The 19,665-nt window shown below is 39.5% G+C and overlaps 1 protein-coding gene across 4 annotated transcripts in view; it reads left to right on the top strand.

Annotated features, from left to right (window-relative positions):
- The window catches only part of FOLH1 (folate hydrolase 1), a 61,542-nt gene that overhangs the window by 18,128 nt on the left and 23,749 nt on the right, over nt 1-19,665 (top strand). For 3 of the 4 annotated variants that reach the window (XM_059412477.1, XM_059412467.1, XM_059412450.1), the window contains exons 5-11: nt 7,760-7,885; nt 8,734-8,920; nt 11,419-11,512; nt 15,290-15,388; nt 15,684-15,769; nt 17,275-17,394; nt 19,552-19,634. In XM_059412477.1, coding sequence (XP_059268460.1) covers nt 7,760-7,885; nt 8,734-8,920; nt 11,419-11,512; nt 15,290-15,388; nt 15,684-15,769; nt 17,275-17,394; nt 19,552-19,634 — 795 coding nt within the window. The remainder of the gene's footprint in view (nt 1-7,759; nt 7,886-8,733; nt 8,921-11,418; nt 11,513-15,289; nt 15,389-15,683; nt 15,770-17,274; nt 17,395-19,551; nt 19,635-19,665) is intronic. The other variant, XM_059412459.1, reaches the window with a different exon arrangement.

Below are 19,665 nucleotides of genomic sequence, written 5' to 3' on the forward strand. Positions count from 1 at the left end.
CGTCTCCGGCCTTGGTACGGGAGGCAACCCTTATCAATTTTACTTAGTAGTAGGGGAAATTCTTAACAGGGGAAGGGTATAACTTTATTTGATTACACAGCGAATGAGGGTTTAAGCAATTTTTCATTTCTTAGCAAATCATTAGAAGCATGATTATACAGAAGCCAGACACAGCTGGGTTAAACACAGATTTTTGCTATTCGTTATCCTGTTATGCTGCTTGCTGACTCCCTTATCTATGGTCAGCTGGCCACAGTTTCTTAGTTAGCATAAGCTGGTTATAAAAAGAATGTTAAAACTTATAGGCTATACTATAGTTCTGACCTGGGGTCCTTCAACATGCACACCACATGGAACTTACCCATTCTCTTTGAGGACAGTGCTGCTTTACTCCGAAACCCACATCAGCACAGCATTGCGGGGAATATTCTCATATGTGTCCCTGTCTGGGCTTCAAGGGTTTCCCTGTTTACAGTAAACTCATTGTGGGATTGCTGTTTTGTAGGAATATTTAATTTCACAGTGTCCAGGCAGTAGCAGTTAATTGCTTCCACTGGCACTAAGTGAGTATTCGTGTTTCCTCATATATTTTCGTCAACACTTGAAATTCTCTGACTTTATGATTTTTGATATTTCTCTGATTACAAGTGAGGTTGCTCATCTGTAAACATATTTATTAGCTGTTCTGGTTTTATTCTGTGCAATGACTAAGTAAAGCCTTCTCTTCTTCCTGTTGAATTTCCAGCCTTTTTCTGATTAAATTTAAGGGTTTCTTAAAAATCTTCATTATTTATTCCATATTGGTTTTGTTATGCCCCAATAATGGGTCCGCGATTAAAGGAGCAAGACTGATACAAAGTGAAGGTCAAGCAAAGTTTTATTTCGTGCCAAGCATCAAGAATCAAACTGGGCGGCCTGCGCCGCACCTCTTACAGAGAGGGCGACCCCTCCCTGCTTTCCAGACTAAGGTTTATAGAGCAAAGGCCAGTGGTTGGGCCTGGCCACACACTGGGTGGCTAATTGAATTACAGTTAACCCCACAGTAGCCACAGAAACTAGCCCATCACCTTGTAACTCGGAGATAGTATGCGCCCCCACTGATTGGATGTCTCCACCTGGCCTGACCCACCATTGTATTTGAGCTCTATGTTACCTGGGGCTGGTTTCCAGGACTTGTTTTTAAGTAAGTCCCCTGGGGGAAGGGAGCGGGGACAGTTTAAGGGTTAAACAACAAAGTTATTGTTTAACCTCAATGGAAGCCTCTGGCTAAAATATAAAAATATAAAGTAGGTCCTTACAGTTTAAATATTACAAAACCTTTTTCCAATTTTCCATCCATTTGTTCATGTTATTTAAACTGTCCTTTATTTTTGATTTATTTATTTATTTTTATTTTTCTGTTTTTTAAGACTTGATTTAATTGACAGTAAGAGACAGCAAGAAAGGGAACACAAGCAGAGGGAGTGGGAGAGGGAGAAGCAGACTTCCTCCTGAGCAGGAAGCCTGATGCTGGGCTGGACCCCGGGACCCTGGGATCATGATCAAAGCTGAAGGCAGATGATTAATGACTGAGCCACCCAAGCACCCTTATTTTTTTAAGGATTTTTTTTTTTTTTTTTAAATTTGTGAGATACTGAGAGAGAGCACAAACAGGGGGCAGGCAGAGGGTGAGGGAGAGGCAGACTCTCCACTGAGCAGAGAGCCCAGACCCAGGACCGTGGGATCATAACCTGAGCCAAAGGCAGACGTTTACCTGACTGAACCAGTCAGGCACCCCAAGTTGCCCTTTATTGAAAAGATGTCTTTAATTTTATTATTGCCCAATTGTTCTCCTTATGATTTTATACTTTGGGTCTTCTTTATTCATTATTTACAGTGATATATCTGTATAATCAGAATATACAAAAAAATACTAATACATCATTATTTAAAAATAGCATTAATATCAGATTAGAGTTAAGTGCATGTGGACAAGTAGTATATAGTAACAGGAAATATAACAAAAAAACTCAATTTAAAAGAGCCATAAGGGCACCTGGGTGGCTCAGTGGGATAAAGCCTCTGCCTTCGGCTCAGGTCATGATCTCAGGGTCGTGGGATCGAGTCTCACATTGGGCTCTCTGCTCAGCGGGTAGCCTGCTTCCTCCTCTCTCTCTCTCTCTCTCTCTTTCTGCCTACCTCTCTGCCTACTTGTAAAATAAATAAAATATTTTAAAAAATAATAATAATAAAAGAGCCATAAAATGTTAAATACACTTTAAAAGTCTTCAATGAGTGTGAAGTAGTTAAAGAGCACTGTAAAATTTATTGAGCAGTGAAAATATTATGTATAAAAAAATGTTTCTAGGTGAGAAGGCAGAATGCTATAGGCAGAAAATTATTCCCATATTTGTTTGTGGGTTTAATGTATAATCGGCTGAAATCGCAAGTAATTTTTGGACTTCGACAGAATTATTTTATTCGTAAGAGTCATAGAGATTATTAACTCATTTCTTTCAAGTAGACCTAAACTCTTCTAGATTAATAGGAGGAGTCTGTGATTCTGTGTTTCTTGTGTGTGTTCAAATAGTAGTTGAGTTTGCTGGCTAATGGGCTTTACTGGATCACCTTTACTTAGCCAGTGCAATGCTAATTCTTTTTAAAGTTATATATGTCTGTGCTTAAAATGTTTCACTGCAGGGCGCCTGGGTGGCTCAGTCAGGTGAGTGTCTGCCTTCAGCCCAGGTCATGATCCTAGGGTCCTGCATCGGGCTTCTTGCTCCTCGAGGAGCCTGCCTCTCCCTTGCCCTGCTGCTCTCCTGGCTTGACCCATTCTCGATCTTTCTCTCTCTCTGACAAATAAATAAAAAAAATATTTTTTAAAAACTAAAACTAAAATAAAATAAAAATATAATCTAATCTAGCAGTTCTCAAATGTCAACACGTACCATGATAGACTGGAAGACTTGTAAAACGCATTCTAATTCCCACGCCCTTGAGTTTGGATAGGTCTTCATTGTTCATTTCCAACGAGGCCCCAGGTGACATGGATTCTGAGGGCTTAAGAACTATGTTTTGGGAGCCAAAGGCTTCGCCTCCCGGTACTGTTTCAATTAACAAGAACAGGAAGATGGAAGCTTGCAAGAAATGGAAAATTCTAGGCTAACAGTGCAAGATTGTATTTATTCCCAGTCATAGAACAATGGTACAGTGTAAACTTTACAAGAAGGTCATTGTCTGAAAACAAAGCCTTTTTCTAACCTACGGTGACAGCTTGCATTTGTGAACTGCCCAGAGGACATATCTATCACGCTTGTTTTCATTTTCACAGTGGACTGTCGTTTTTAAACTAATGTCTCCTATCCCTCATTTGTTTTGTGAGGATTGCAGATTTATCAAAAGACAGCCACCACTTACAGATATTTAAGGAAGGAGTCTCCCCGAAGTTGGTGATATTAAATAGGGATAAATTTCAAGTAGGACACTGACACTAAGACAAAATTCACTGAAACTAAATTGGTTAATTACTCTATATTCACAGACTAAGAGTGAGCTCCAAGAGAGGGCTAACAATTATAAATGAGGCATACAGTACAGCCATTAATAGTGCATTAATATTGCAATGTCTGAGGAAGAAATATAAGAACTAAAAGTAACCCCTTTACTGAAGCAAAGATTCAAATGTCCTCTTCCTCAGTAGACTTTCCTCGTTTAGTTTAAAATTGCATGCACCCAAGTACTAGATTCTATTTAAAACTTTGAAATAATTTTCTACAGCACTTACCACTTTTTAATATACTATGTAATTTACCTGTTATTATTTTTATTATTATCTTATCTTTCTGCATTTCACTTGAATTTAAGTTCCTCTAAGGACAGGGTCATGCTGTATCTTTAGTTGGTAGAACATTGCTGGAATCGTAATGATATATTTTCAACATGTTTGTCAAATTGATGAAGTTCCAGAACCTAGGTGAGGTTCGGTGGGCTGAGGTCCGGAGCTGATGACCAAGAAAGAATTCTTGAGACATCTTTGGTGCAAAATGGTGGTTTATTAAAGCACGGGGACAGGACCCGTGGGCAGGAAGAGCTGCTGCCCCGGGTTGTGAGGGATGGCAGGTTATGTACCCTGCGGTTGGGGGAAGGGGAGGGGAAGGGAGGTTTCAATAGAGTTTTCACATGTTAAAGAGGGCCTACAAGGTGCTGGGAGGAGGCCTTGCCCTTGTGGCTTGATCAATGTCATCTTTAGACCAGCCATTAACATTAAGGTAGTTGGGAGACTTTTTGGTGGGATGTCATAATCCTGCTATCATTCGTCTTTGTTAGTGAGATTTAGGACATTTGCAAGCCAAGGGAGACTCCTGTCTAGCAGGATTGTGAGCTCTGCAAGTTAACTATTTGCTTATTGTTCATGGCAGTCCAGGCTGCCTGAGGGATGCTACACAAATGACTGAGGGGGAGCGGATGGAGAGGGGGTGCAAGGTACCAGCTTTTGCTTTGTCTTCAGCCAGCCTCGTGCTTCCTCATCAAAATGAATCCTAGAATTAGCTTGGAAACAATTTTTTGTTAGTATCTGTTGTACATTTCCTGTACACATTCTAAGAGAAATGTAGCTGAAGAGGGAAACGATTAAAAATAAGGATATGAGATATGAGAAATTGTCCAGCCCAGCGACTTTAAACTAGACTGTGTGAAGGCTTTCCAAAGGCAGACAGATCATTTTAAAGAGAACGGTGTCCACCACCGATTTCTCAGGGTACAATGACATTGGATTGAGAACTAGCCGATGGTCAGGTCCTGCTGGTACTTTGTTCCCACTTTCTTATTTTGAAATGCCAATAAGAGTATTACCCCTACCTCAAAAGACCACCAGAGACGTGAGTCAAAGCCAATCAGCAAGGGTTGTTTATTGCAGGTTCGAACCTGGACCTCTGCGCCTGCTCGTTGCTGATAACGCTGAGAGTTCTGGAGCTGGGTCAGAGCAGGATTTTTATAGACAGATACAAACAAGTTTCTGGTGGGGCTGAGCTGATTGATTGATAGTTTGAACAGGCATACTTGGCGTCAGTGGATTGGGTCAGGGGACCCGCGTGCGAAAGCAGACAAAGCAATCTTACAGAAGCAGAACTGGCCGGTTAGCCCACGCAGGCGGAAAAAAGCACTATCAGGATATTGAAGGCCTGGTTACTATCAAGTAAAGACAATTGGAGTCTCTTGGTGGAATGTTACATTCCTGCTATCAAGCATCCTTGTTAATGAGATTTAGGTTTAGAAGAAATTTAACTTTATTTACTTTTCCTTCTACCGCTGGGAGGGTGACACTAGGCTTGAGGGACTGAGTTCTGTGTCTTTGGAAATTGGGCTATTGATAAGGTAACTTCTTTGTTTGTAAATCTCAAGGACATTTGCAAACCAAGGGAGACTCCTGTCTTGCAGCATTGTGATCTCTGCAAGTTAACCATTTATCAGTTTATGTCAGTCAGGGGTGCCTGAGGAACGCCACACATATGGAGGGGAGCGGGTGAAGCGGGGGTGCAAGGCGCCAGCCTTTGCTTTGTCCTCAGCCAGCCTCCTGCTCCTTCAATTTATACTCACTTTTATCTTATTTTTACAAATGAAAAATATCTGTCACCCATCCTAAAACAATATGAAGCATATCTCTGAGTCATAAAAATTTCTGAGGTTCTGAACAAAGAGACAATAGTGAAAGATTCTCATAGTTGGTAACAAGAGATTTGGCAAGTCATATGGTTTGCAATTGAACAAAATTAGATGAGCCTAGTTGAGCGTCTAGCTGACATCATTAGAATTAACTTGGATAATAGATCGGTGTGTGATTGGGGCATTGTAACTTGGAAGGAGTTTAAATAACTTAGTGAGAATTCTGCAATAGAACTTCTTTTACTCCCGTCTTAAGGTTTCTCAGAAATTAAGCCTAAAAACAAGAAATGTGAATAGAACTAATGTGGAGTCCTGTCTCATTCTAGCAACAATTTTTTCATCCAGCGACCTGATGTTTTAATATCTAATAGCATTAAGGAATATATTTCAAGTAAAATTTTATGGTTGGGTATAATTTTCACAAGTTTGTAATGTTGTTGGACTCAATCTGATACTGCTGATAATTAGCTTACTCCTAAAGAATTTTCTTAGTGCACACATCCTATTATAAGACATTTTTAAAATGTGCATACACACACACACACACACACACGTATATTCTTAATCAAGGGAAGTTTGGTAGTGATCAAGAAAAGACTTCCAGGCATTCCTAGATTCTAGGTCACAGAAGCTGAAATGAAATGTAGCATCCTAGACATTAATTAAGAGGTATTCTTTTGGGATCAATAATTGTGTCAGGGGAGGGAAGAGAAGCTGGTTTGAGCAGAGGGAGCCATGAACCTCAAAGGCAGCTCAGGGACAGCGTAGGCTGGCCTGAGGGCGTTTCTGGAGTCAAAAGTGTGCTTCAGAAATGTCCTGGGTGGGACTAAAATGTCCAACGCTTTATACTTCCCACTGACCAGTCATCACCCCAAGAAGGGGCATGACTTTGAGCAGGGCTGTTGTCTGTAGCTGAGGCAAATCCTGAAGAGACCTGAGAACTGAAGGCTGTTTGCAGAGAGCCTTCCTTGTGGCTGGAGCCAAAAGGTCCTCATCGAAGGGGAATCTGGGCAGCACATCTCAGTGTCCAGCACAAATATATTTTACCTTAAAGTAAAATTCTCTGGGGAAAGGGGAATAAGACAGAAGTTTGAGGAGAAAAGAGGTGATAAAATTCTGACTGAAAAGTGTCTTCCTTTTCAAATGGATGATGTTGAATAGAAAATCAGTATAGTGTGTATATTTCTTTGGATACATATAAAAAGTGATGTAAAATTGCTTCTCATCATATTAGTAGTTATAGTATACTGGCAATTGCATTTGTTGTAGCTACTTAAAGGTATGATAAACAATTTTAGATGTCAAGTAAATATATGAGGGGCTATTGTTGTTTTTCAAAATTAATGGAGGGAGTGGGTGAGAAAAAAATGAAGAATCCTGGTCTCATCTAACAGGTCATTTTGCAAACGAGAGTACTGAGATTCAGAGATGTTATTAAGACTTGCATGAGGTCACACTAATGATATGAAACCAGACTCCTAAAGCAGTTCTCTTCCTTATGGGTGGTAGTGGAGACCCATTAGGCTACTAGTTGTGAATATACTTTAAGAATGAAGCTGTCCTCAAGGGTTTGTTTGGTTTTTTTTTAAGATTTTATTTATTTATTTGACAGAGAGAGATTACAAGTAGGCAGAGAGGCAGACAGAGAAAGAGGAGGAAGCAGGTTCCCCGCTGAACAGAGAGCCTGATGTGTGGGGGTTGATCCCAGGACCTGAGATCATGACTTGAGCCAAAGGCAGAGGCTTTAACCCACTGAGCCCCCCCAGGCGCCCCTCCTCAAGGGTTTCTTGGCCTAGTGTGCCTGGACCCCTCCAGACTGCATGCAGCAACGTGTATATTCATGTACATTTTGGAGGGAACTCTTCTATAGCGTTATAGCCACTCTAGAGAAGACATATAGACCAAGCTTACTGTTAAATTCATACATCTCTAACTCAGCCACTTGTCTTAATTCAAGTCCATTTCTCCTTTGAATCTCTTACGTGAGGCTTGTGCTTTTCTCCTTTTCTCCTGCCTGCTCTTCCCTCTCCCCTCATTCAAAGATGTGAAATAGTCCTCATGTAGAGAAACCTCCTCAGATTAAATCGTACTTGTACTAAATCATTCCTGATCTCAACAGGGTGATCTCGTGTATGTTAACTATGCCCAGACTGAAGACTTCTTTAAATTAGAGAGGGACCTGAAAATCAATTGCTCTGGGAAGATTGTGATTGCCAGATATGGGAAAATTTTCAGAGGAAATAAGGTAAAAATCATTTTTTTTCTTTACCCCAATATAAAAAAATATATTGTATCTTACCTGTATAGAAACTTATCCTTAAAACTTTCTGAGGATCATGATCCTTTCATATTTTTTAATACAGCCACATTATGGGGAGGACACATTTACTAGCTTATAGACAGGGGTTTTAAATTGGGTCATTGGAGTTTGAACCAGTGTAGAAGTTCAAGGAGAACAAAGCAGATTTTTCTAAACCTGCCCATTATATCTGTGGTCTACATAGAAGCATTCACTGTATTTGTTGTTGCCATCAGTATATTTGTTTTTAATATTATCTTTGAAAATACTTACTAAATTCAATTTTAATGTGAATTTTTATTATAGGTAATCAGAGAAACCAAATTCTATATAGCAGTTTTTAAAAATTACTATCATTTGGTCTGTTCATTTTTTTCCTCTTTTGTGTGAGACATTAAATTTCAAAAATACTCCTTTCTGGTCATAAGTTATAGAAATCTGGCCTGTAGAGTCAGCTTTCTTCTTGTGCTTCCAGACTAGTGAAAAAAATAACAAGTACTTGCTATCACTATTATGGACATTTCTGAAAGCTACAGCTCTGACGGATGATCCATCCCTAGAAACTCATTTTTATTTTATTATTTTATTTTTTTTTTCTTAGAAACTCAATTTTAGAACCTGACGTAGGAAAAAGCAAAAGCCAGTCCTCTGTGAGATGTCCTTTGTTGTAGGTCTAATGATAAAAATTGAAAATAAAGTTTAGCTATTCATTTAACTGTAATTTCAAAAAAAAAAAAAATATTATCCAATCTGGAACAACCAACCTGAAATAAGAGAGACATTGTGTTTTCCAGGTTAAAAATGCCCAGCTGGCAGGGGCCAAAGGAGTCATTCTGTATTCAGATCCTGCTGATTACTTTGCTCCTGGGGTAAAGTCCTATCCGGATGGTTGGAATCTGCCCGGACGTGGTGTTCAGCGTGGAAATATCTTAAATCTTAATGGTGCAGGGGACCCTCTCACACCTGGTTACCCAGCAAATGGTGAGTGATCAGACCTTAATCATCACAGGAGACTAAAAAAAAATTTTTAAGTGATTTTATTATAAAGAGTTTCCAAATGAAGTATGACTTTTTAAATTCTCTTTACATCTAAGAAGTAACTGGAAATTATTGGCTTAGGTCCCTTACCTATTATTGTTTTCTAATTTTTTTTTAAGATTTTATTTATTTACTTGACAGAGAGAGAGACAGTGAGAGAGGGAACACAGCAGGGAGAGTGAAAGAGGGAGAAGCAGGCTTCCTGCCGAGAAGAGAGCCTGATGCCTGATGCGGGACTCGATCCCAGGACCCTGGGATCATGACCTGAGCTGAAGGCAGAGGCTTAACGACTGAGCCACCCAGGCGCCCCTCCCTTATCTCTTATTTGGAAACTTTGGGCCTGATGGGTTTTAGAACTCAGGTATTTTCAGATATTTAAAAGTACATATCCCCTATACTGCCTGACACCCAGGATACTGGGATAGAATACAGGAAGCAGGCATATAAATATTTTGCAACAATGTATGGATAATCATAAGCAGAGGTAAGTAGTAAAGGATAAATAATATGAATAACCACATGTCTGCTCAAACTAGATTTCACTGTCAAATGAGTTTGCATCAGATCAGGGTTTTTTGTTTGTTTGTTTGTTTTTGTTTGTTTTCAGATCAGGGTTTGATGCGAAGTAATACCTCCACATTTATGGTTTTTAAGTTTTGGGATTTCCTATTTGTGGATAAGGGACAGCAGAAAAGAAGTTCTATAAACCTCCAAAGTGACACATTTAAAATATAGAGTCCTGGTGTGCCTGGGTGGCTCAGTCAGTTAAGCCTCTGACTCTTGATTTCGGCCCGGATCATGATTTTGTGGTTGTGACATTGAGTCCCATATCGGGCTCCACACTCAGCCCAGAGCCTACTTGAGGATTCTCTATCTCCCTCTCTCATAGCCCCTCTCCCTGCCCATACTCTGTTTCCCAATAAATAAATAAAATCTTAAAAAAAAAAATATAGAGTCTAGAAAATGCTTATTGCATCTGTTATATAAATACCATAGTGATAACTTTCTAGGAGTGTTTCCTGAATGACAGCTCTTACACATATTGACAGACCTATTAGCTTCGTAATATTACTGCCTGTACTTGACAGAAGGAAACAGAGACAAAAGGGCCGTTGCCCAGATCATCACACTGAGAAGTGACCGCTTCCGCTTCCGGCAGCCTGGCTCCGGATGCACATGCTTGTGTAGGGCTGAAGTGCTTCCCTGTAAAATTGTCGATCATGAACAAAGGGAGCCATTTTATTTTTAATGTACTCCGCTATTTGATAAGGTTTACAAAATATCTGTGATCACTGAGTTTGTGTGTGTGTGTTTTGTTTTTTTTAAAGATTTTATTTATTTATGAGAAAGAAAGAGAGAGCCAGAGAGAGCTTGAGCAGGGGCAGAGGGAGAAACAGGCTCTCCACTGAGCAGGGAACCCCAAGTGGGGCTTGATCCAGGATCCTGGGATTATGACTGGAGCCGAAAGATACTTAACCCACTGAACCACCCAGGCACCCCTGAGTTTGTGTGGTTTAAAAATAGCTAAGGTGTATATCTTGGATAAAATAGGTCACCAAATCAGGGAAATACAAATCAAAGCCACATTGAGATGCCACCTCACGCCAGTCAGAATGGCTAAAATTAACCAGTCAGGAAACGACAGGTGTTGGTGCAGATGCAAAGAAAGGGGAACCCTCCTACACTGTTGGTGGGACTGAAAAATGGTGCAGCCACTCTGAAAAAACAGTATGGCGGTTGCTCAAAAAGTTGGAAATAGAGCTACCCTACACCCAGCAATTTCACTACTGGGTATTTACCCCAAACATACAAATGTAGTGATCCAGAGGGGCACCTGCACCCCAGTGTTTACAGCAGCAATGTCTACAATAGCCAATCTATGGAAAGAGTCCAGATGTCCATTGACAGATGAATGGATGAAGAAGATGTGGTTTATCTATAATGGAATATTATACAGCCATCAAAAATGAAATCCTGCCATTTGCAAAGATGCGGATAGAACTAGAGGGTATTGTGCTGAAAGAAATAAGTCAGTCAGAGAAAGATAATTATCATATGATCTCACTGATATGTGGAATTTAAGAAACAAAGCAGAGGATCATAGGGGAAGGGAGAGAAAAATGAAAGAAGATGAAACCAGAGAGGGAAACAAACCATAAGAGACAATCTCAGGGAACAAACTGTGGGTTGCTGAAGAAGAGGGGTGTGGGGGGATGGGGTGGCTGGGTGATGGACATTGGGGAGGGAATGTGTTGTGGTGAATGCTGCTGTGTTGAATGCAAGACTGTTAAATCACAGACGTATACCCCTCTCTGCCTATTTGTAATCTCTCTCTCTGTCAAGTAAATAAATAAAATCTTTAAAAAAAAAAAAAAAAGACTTTGGAAAAAGAAAAAAGAAAGGGACTGAATTTTTACTAAGATGTGTTCCACTTTTTTCAGAATACGCTTATAGACGTGAAATCACAGAGGCTGTTGGTCTTCCAAGCATTCCTGTCCATCCAATTGGGTATGATGATGCACAGAAGCTCCTGGAGTAAGTTTGTCAGCAGCAAACAGGTGGCTGTTGAGATATTTCTCTTTATTGGCCGCCTTCAACTATCAACAGTATTCAACATCTGACTATTTCTTCAATATTCAGAAATGCTGAAATTCTCTGAGATGGTAGAACCTATGATTTTGTCACCATGCTAAAGAATAGTGGTTCTATCCTGGAATTTACGGTACGGAGTGGTATCCAGTGTGTAACAGTCATAAAAATAAGACTTCCGGCTCTCCAGCTGTAGGGGCATGATTGATCAGTGGTGTTAGCTACTGCGCTTTGAAATCCATCACCCTATTTGGGTCAAGGTCGCACTTCCCACAGGTGTTCCCAGTCAGTGACTGGTCGCAGCAGGGACAACTGGAAACAGGCCCATTGCTGGGAGGCACATGGGAGACGCTCTCAGGAGAGACTTTGTCTCAGGAATCTATGACAGGCAGGGTTGCCCAACTTGACACCACCACCCACCACCCTTTCCTTCCTTCTCTTTCTCCTTTACCCCACATGAGACCTTCATTGCAGTCTGTTGGCTTTTCAGCCTTGTCCGGCCTTCCCCCCCGCCCCCGCTATTTCTCTCACAAGCTTTTCTCGCAAGAAATCTCTTACTCATCTCATCCTCATATTGTCCACAGCTTGGGTGACCTGTGATAACACCCTGGGAGAGCAGTTCCATTTTACTTTCCTCCCTATTCTTCTTCCCCCTTTGCTTTCCTGACGTTGGAACCCTTTCCCCATTCCTGCCCTGCTTTTTTCCTTCTGCACGTACCTCCTTGTCCGGTCTCCTTTAGGAAGGAGGGAGCATGACTTCTCTGTAAGTAGGGGTGAGAGAAGCATCTGGTAGTACCTTTTCTTATTTGCGTTTAAGGCATTCTTGATCATTTAATTCCAATCTCCATAAGGAGACGTTTTATGACCTCCTTTTACAGTGGAGAAGGCTGACATTTGGAGTAGTGGAGGGACCTGTCCCATTTAAGGGTAGATTAAGGAATAGCACCTTGGTCTTTTTTGCTTTTAGACTCAGCTTTGCCCCATGGATTAGAATTCAGGATCCAGGCACAACTTCTGAGGGTACCATGTCTCTGTGTTTATCTAAACATATTTATAAAGTCTAAATATCTTTGATATTTAAAAGATGAAAGTGATTATAACATTACTTATAATAGTGGAAAACTATAAATAACATATCTTTAATAATCGATAAGTAGTCGGATACATCACTGCCTATGATAGTACATGGAGCTGTTAAAATATATCTTCTACAAGAACATCTAATGATATGGAAACATGCATATGCTACACTACTAAGTGGAAATGGCAGATTTATCTAGCTATCTAGATATCTAGAGATAAATATATAGATATGCAGAGACATATAGAGAGAATAATCTCAATTATGTAAAAGTTTTTTAAAAACCTCTATTATCTTTTTAATTAGAAAAAGAATTCATGGAAAGAAAGAAGACAGATCTTATAGAATTGATTTGAGGTGTACTTAATTATGCCTACCATTTGACTGCTCTGATTAATTAGTTCAGTGTCAGTTATATCCTTAGTATGGGCTAGAATGACTTGATCAGAAAAAAAACACAAACGCAATTTGTCTCTGCTGTACTTAAGTCAGCTTCTTTAAGCCATCTTGTAAATGCAATCACCATTTATAACATCATTACCATGGAAAAGTGCATTTTGCTTTGAAAACACCGTAATTAAAAATGAACTTTGGAAGCACAGTCTACTTGGAAATAGGAGATGATCTTTATATATTAAAAGCAGGAAGACAGCTCCTATTTCTTTTCTTTATTTTTTTAAAGATTTTATTTTTAAGTAATCCCTACAGCCAACGGTGGGGCTCGAACTCACAACCCCAAGATCAAGAGTCGCATAATCCACCAACTGAGCCAGTGGGGTCCCTCTCCTATTTCTTTTTCCATACTTTCCAAGATATAATGAAACATTCTACAAAGTTGGAATTTAGTCTTATACCTTTTTTTTCAAAAAATACACAATTTGTTTATGAATTTCACTGTGTAAATTTTCTCCCTCAGCACACTTAGGTGAGGATTATGCTTGTTGTCCCTGACAGTTAATTCTCAGATGTCCACAAACAGTTAACCATTTAACATGATGTATTAATTGCAAAAGATGTTTTACACGTTGGATACATCTTAAAAGAGAATTTCTTAATAAATCTGTGAGACAGTGGAGATACAAAATCATATAAGGGCCCAAGAATGTTGAGCATTTCAATAAAAGATGATGAGATGTGAATTAAAGTAAAGCAAAACCACTTTTCCTTGGGTGGGAGGGATTTCCATCTATACTGGGGGGAATGTGATTACATGGCTTTCATTTACCTCCTAACTAGGATTGTGATAGTAACACCTACAATAATGACAGCAATAATAATAACATCTGTCTTGCTATTACTTGTCAATTTTGTTGATCTTGTCAAAGAATCAACTTTTGGTGTCCTGGGTTTTCTCTATTTGTTTCCTCTATTCTCTAATTATTTTTGTTACAATCTTTATTCTTTCCTTTCTTATGATTGATACTAGCTTAGTTTGCTCTTTATTGTCCAGTTTTCTAAGGTGGAAGACTAGTTTATTGGCTGATGTCTTTCTACTTCTTGAATATAGATGTTTATGGCTATATATTTCTCTCTAATCACTGCTCTAGCTGTATTCTGTAAGTTTTGATATGTTGTGTTTTCATTTCCATTCAACACCAAGTATTTTCTAATTACTCTTACGAATTTTTTTCTTTCAGCCATTGGGTATTTAGGAGTCAGCTGTTTAATCTCCATAGATTTGCATTTTTCCCAAATTCCCATCTGTTTTTTTTTTAAGATTTTATTTATTTATTTGACAGAGATCACAAGCAGGCAGAGAGGCAGGCAGAGAGAGGAGGAAGCAGGCTCCCTGCTGAGCAGAGAGCCCGATGTGGGGCTCGATCCCAGGACCCTGAGATCATGACCTGAGCCGAAGGCAGCGGCTTAACCCACTGAGCCACCCAGGTGCTCCTCCCATCTATTATTGATTGCTAAATTATTTCTTTTGTAGTTGGATTAATAAACATTATATAATTAATAAGCAGCTTGCCTGATCTCAGTCATTTAAATTTATTTAGACTCATTTCACAGCCTAATTTGTAGTCTGTCCTGGTAATATGTTCCATATTCACTTGAGAAGAATGTTTATTCAGCTGTTGTCAGCTAGAGTGTTCCTAATATGCCATGGGACATTTCTAGCTTGCCAGCTTCTTCAGCTCCAAGTCTGGGGTAGATAAACCAAAAAGGAAACTCAAGGAACTCATCACTTTTCTTGTACTCTGGGGTCCCAAGCTAGTATGTTTTCTTCTCTTCACCCTTCAGAGCCTAATGTTTGTTTTCTATACACTTATGGTCCAGAGAATTTAGTTGTACTTATCAGGAAGAATAGGATAAAGCACATTTCCATTTTCCCAGAAACAGAGTTTTACTCCTGAATTTCAGGCTTCTGTCGTGGTTACCCTAGTGGTTTGACCCTCAGCTGTACCACACACCAGCTTCCTGACTTCACACGTGTTACCTGTCTCTCTAAGCCTCACGCCTCTCATCTTTGAAGGGGGAGTGACAGTAGATCCCGCGTCATAAGAGACATAGTAAGGGGTAAATGGCATTTCCCTGATTCATAGAAGCCTAGGAGCAGGCCCTCAAGAAAGCGCACTCACAGACATTTTAACTGGTAGCTCCAAAGTGTTCCTTCAGCTAATAACACTTTTTGCATTCAACAGGAAAATGGGTGGGGCCCCGCCTCCAGATAGCAGCTGGAAAGGAAGTCTCCAAGTGCCCTACAATGTTGGACCTGGCTTTCTTGGAAACTTTTCTACACAGTTAAGAGACGCTTTCTATTGTAACTCTCTTTTGGGGGAGGAAATCTTTTTTCAAAAAAAAAAAAAATTACAAAGGATGACTGAAAAAGTGAAATATATCTAGTACCAGCAGGAAAAAGAAATCCCACAGGTGGTGGAGGGGAGAGCACTTACATCCTTAGTATCAGACAACTGAACAATGGAATTCATGCATGTGTACATTTAGAAATCTTTAAAATGATGTAAGAGTTAAAAAATTGTGGGTGACAGAGCGTTAACTAGTATTTTCAGAATGTGTCCTTTAATTTTGCATTAGAAAAGTCAAGATGCACATCCATTCTAACAACAAAGTGACGAGAATATACAATGTGATTGGGACTCTCAGAGGAGCTATAGAACCAGGTAAATTAATCATTTGGCCAACAGATATTGATTGAGCAGTTCTTCTAGGCTAAGAACTCCTCGGAGCTCTGGGAACATGAGATGAACAGAGCACAGCAATTCTTTGCCCTCTGGGAACTTACATAAGCATAGAATTCATAAATATGAGGTAATTTTGTACTGTGATACATGTTGTAAAGAAAAGTTAGTGTGGGTCCATGTTGGCTAGATGCTCAAGGTTAGTTAATGTAGTGCATGCTTCAAGTAAAGGATCAAGGGAGGAAGGACAGGGAGAGGTCATTTTGAGGTATTTTCTCAGGGTTTCTGGATTTTTTTACCATGTATTTTGCTTGGGTAAATATCTTCATGATAGTTACAAGCATCCGTATAAAAGATAACACCCTTAGAAAATTAAGGTCAACTTGGAGAGCCTAGGTGGCTCAGTCGGTTAAGTATCTAACTCTTGATTTTTGGCTTGGGTCCTGGTGTCAGGGTCATGAGATCAAGTTCTGCATCAGGCTCCACGCTCAGCTTAAGATTCTCTGTCTTTCTGTTTCTCTCTCTGCTGCCCAACCCCACTCGTGTGCTCACTCTCTGAAACACAAAAAAGAAAGAAAAGTAAGGAATGAATCCTTTATAGTTTTATTTTGCACTGAAGTTAATACGATATGTAGACACATGATTTTTATAGAATTTCAGAAGAAATTACAGATTAATAAGTTTTATAAAATAGCCTTACTTCATTATGTTTCAGTTCCTTAGGAATTGAGGTTATATGTTTGTTACCAACAAGCATTAGAGTTAAATCGCATTTTTCTTAGAATTCTTTCAGGAATAAAGAATATTGGTATGCTTTCGGTCAGTACTAAATAATATATAATGGGCAATTCATTGAGTCTTCCTGGGTACCTGTTTTGTGCTGGCTTTGTATTAGGCATGAGGCATGGAGGGATAAAATGAGAACAAGGAGCCGTGGGCAAGGAGCCATACATTGAAGTGCGGTAACTGCTTTGTCGGATATGATAGGATTGCTCTGACAGCTGGATCATGGGATAATTTCCCTCCCATTTGGAAGCTAGGAAAGAGTCATAGAGGAGGAAAATCACTGAGCTGTGCCTTGAAAATTGACCAGAAGGAGTAGGAAATGGAGAACCTACTATGTGGCCACTGAGTTCTCTTACTCTGAAAATACTGGAAGCAAAGTGATAAGTAGGTAAGAGAGAAGTAACAGAATTATAAAAAGACATGGATAGAATAATTTCTATAATTCTAGATGTAACATTACTTCTTCTGTACCTATGATTACTATCATATGTGGAAGTATATCTTTGCTTATCACATTCATATTTTCTTCATGCATCAAAATCAGAACAAAATAGTGTATTTATACAAGTCTTCAGGAACCGTGGTATCTTTCTTTGAGTCATGAAAGCTCTGTGTTTGGATGCTCTTGAGTTATTTGCAGTTTGCAGTTTGCTCTGTTGTTGACCTGGAATGACAAGTAATTCTGCAATGATGCCTTCTAGACAGATATGTCATTCTTGGAGGTCACCGTGACTCATGGGTGTTTGGTGGCATTGACCCTCAGAGCGGAGCAGCTGTTGTTCATGAAATTGTGAGGAGTTTTGGAACACTGAAGAAAGAAGGTAATATAAACAAAGTAAAAAAGATCAACCTCTCTGAATCTCAGTGTAGTCCTCTGTGAAGTGTGTAAAATCACCGCATTCTTACAGGATTGTGTGAAGGGTCACCTGAGAGCATGGATGCAAAGTGTACCACCTTCGTAGCATCAAGTCCTTAGAACAGCTTTCAGTAACGAGGGGCTATATTACTCATGTGAGTTAGTTAATTATATTGTTTATTTTTGCTTATTTATAGAATGTAATTTATATTATTGGTATTCATAAAATTATAATCTGAAATAAAGGAGTTCCGCTGTAAGGGATTGTTTCTGACAGCAAAGAAGGCGGAAATGGGTTTCTTCACACGAGAGGACAAACCAAAATAGGTCATAGGCCGAAGTGTCCTGATCAGGGAACTGTGAGTAGAAGTTCCTTGGGCCCTTCTAGCCTCACATGTCAGGTCAGGTGTCCCAGGTGAGGAGATGGAAGCTTTTTCAGAAAAGTACTGGTCTGGCTGCCTAATAGAATTTCTCAGAAGTTTGAGGTTTGCCTTTCCACAGCCGCAGCCTTTGTTTGCTCTCCCAAGATTTAGCCTTCCCCTCCTAGCACCGTTGCTCCCATCGTTTTAGAATCTTCCTTTGAAAACAAAGATAAGATTGAATTGGAACGGCTGCTTTTGAAAATAAATCACACCTCGAGAGCAGAAAATCCACTCTGTATATTGACCCTGCAAATAAGGATTTGGGGCTGGAAATGTGATCCAGGGTTTTTTAGTAACAATAAAAACAATGGTAAAAATAGGTTCAGTTTGCATGCTGCTCATTTCCTCAGAGAACCAGTGTTTTTGTGTGTTCTCTATTTTGAACTCCTAGCAGCCACGGAGAAATTTAGTTATTTCTGTTCTCGTTTTACCAATAAGCTAGTTAAGGTTTATAGAACCCAGTTGTATCGCTAGTGTGTGATGTAGCTAGTGTGTGGCAGAGTCAGAGAACCATGGTTTCAAGCCAAATTTCTGGCTACCAGTCCGCAAAGCCATGTTTCTCTTTAAAGCAAAATGATAAAGGGCTCTATTCTTTCTTTCTTTTTTTTTTTCCCCACACAGCTATCTTGTGTTTAAAGAACATAGAATTATGAAAGCTTGAATCTACATAGCTCATAAATTAGCTAGTGCTTAACAGTAGTACAAAAAAAAGTCATGATTTTGCAATAAGACTCCCTATGGTGAATACAAAACATTGCAATGACAAAAATAGCGTGCCCAAAGAATGCGATGATGAGGAATAACAGTTCATAGAAAATTTGAATAATATCATGAATAAACTTGACAAAAATAGAACATTGGACTCAGCTGTAGGGATCCATCTTCTTAATAAGCACAAATGAGCTATTTACCAAAATGATGACAAGTTTAGAGCACATATGAAGTGCTGTATTTGTAAACATGACTCCATTCAGTCTTCCCCCAAATCAAGTAGTATCTTCATCTTTACCTTGCTACTTCTGGAGTACAGATGAAGAAAGGGAAACTGAGGAAGCTTGCATAACTCCCCCCTCAGTCCTCCTGCTAGTAAGCAAAAGAACCAAGAATTGAAATCAGATCTTTCTTTAACTCCGAGGTCAGTGTTCATAACTCCCAGCCGTATCACTTCCTTGTTGAGTGATGCTGAATTATTGCAGCAGCCACAGACATCGGTACTGCTAACAGAGCTTCTGTTGATGGATTCTGGCAGAGAATGGAGTGAAATCACACAACCAGCTGACAGTGAACAATTGTTTGTACGATGCCAGAACGTGGAAGAGTTATAAGGAATTTTCTCTCCGTTCCCTCTGCTTTCAGAACACAGACCACATCTAGCACTTTCTTCTTTCTCTCCGGGCAGCTGCAGAGCCAGATGGCTGCCTGTGTATATCCAATCGTTATACACCCATTAAAATATTAGGACCTCACAGAATTTTTGATGTGTCTACATTTTCCCCCTTTTCAGTGCAATTGTGCTTTTTTATTGACAGTTTGGCTTTAAAATCTCATGAAAGGAAATTATATAAGTAAAAATTCTCACCAGAGTTCACCTTTTCTAAACAGCCAATGAAGTTATAGTGTTGTTTTTCTGTGGAGTTTTATAATGTCTTGGATATATTATGCATTTTGCCAGCATTTATGTGTCTACACATATATTTTAGGATGGAGACCTAGAAGAACAATTTTGTTTGCCAGCTGGGATGCAGAAGAATTTGGTCTTCTTGGTTCTACTGAGTGGGCAGAGGTTAGTTGATAATTTGCTACAATATAAATTT

The sequence above is a fragment of the Mustela nigripes genome, chromosome 1, assembly GCF_022355385.1.
Source record: "Mustela nigripes isolate SB6536 chromosome 1, MUSNIG.SB6536, whole genome shotgun sequence".
In the NCBI taxonomy this organism is placed as follows: domain Eukaryota; kingdom Metazoa; phylum Chordata; class Mammalia; order Carnivora; family Mustelidae; genus Mustela; species Mustela nigripes.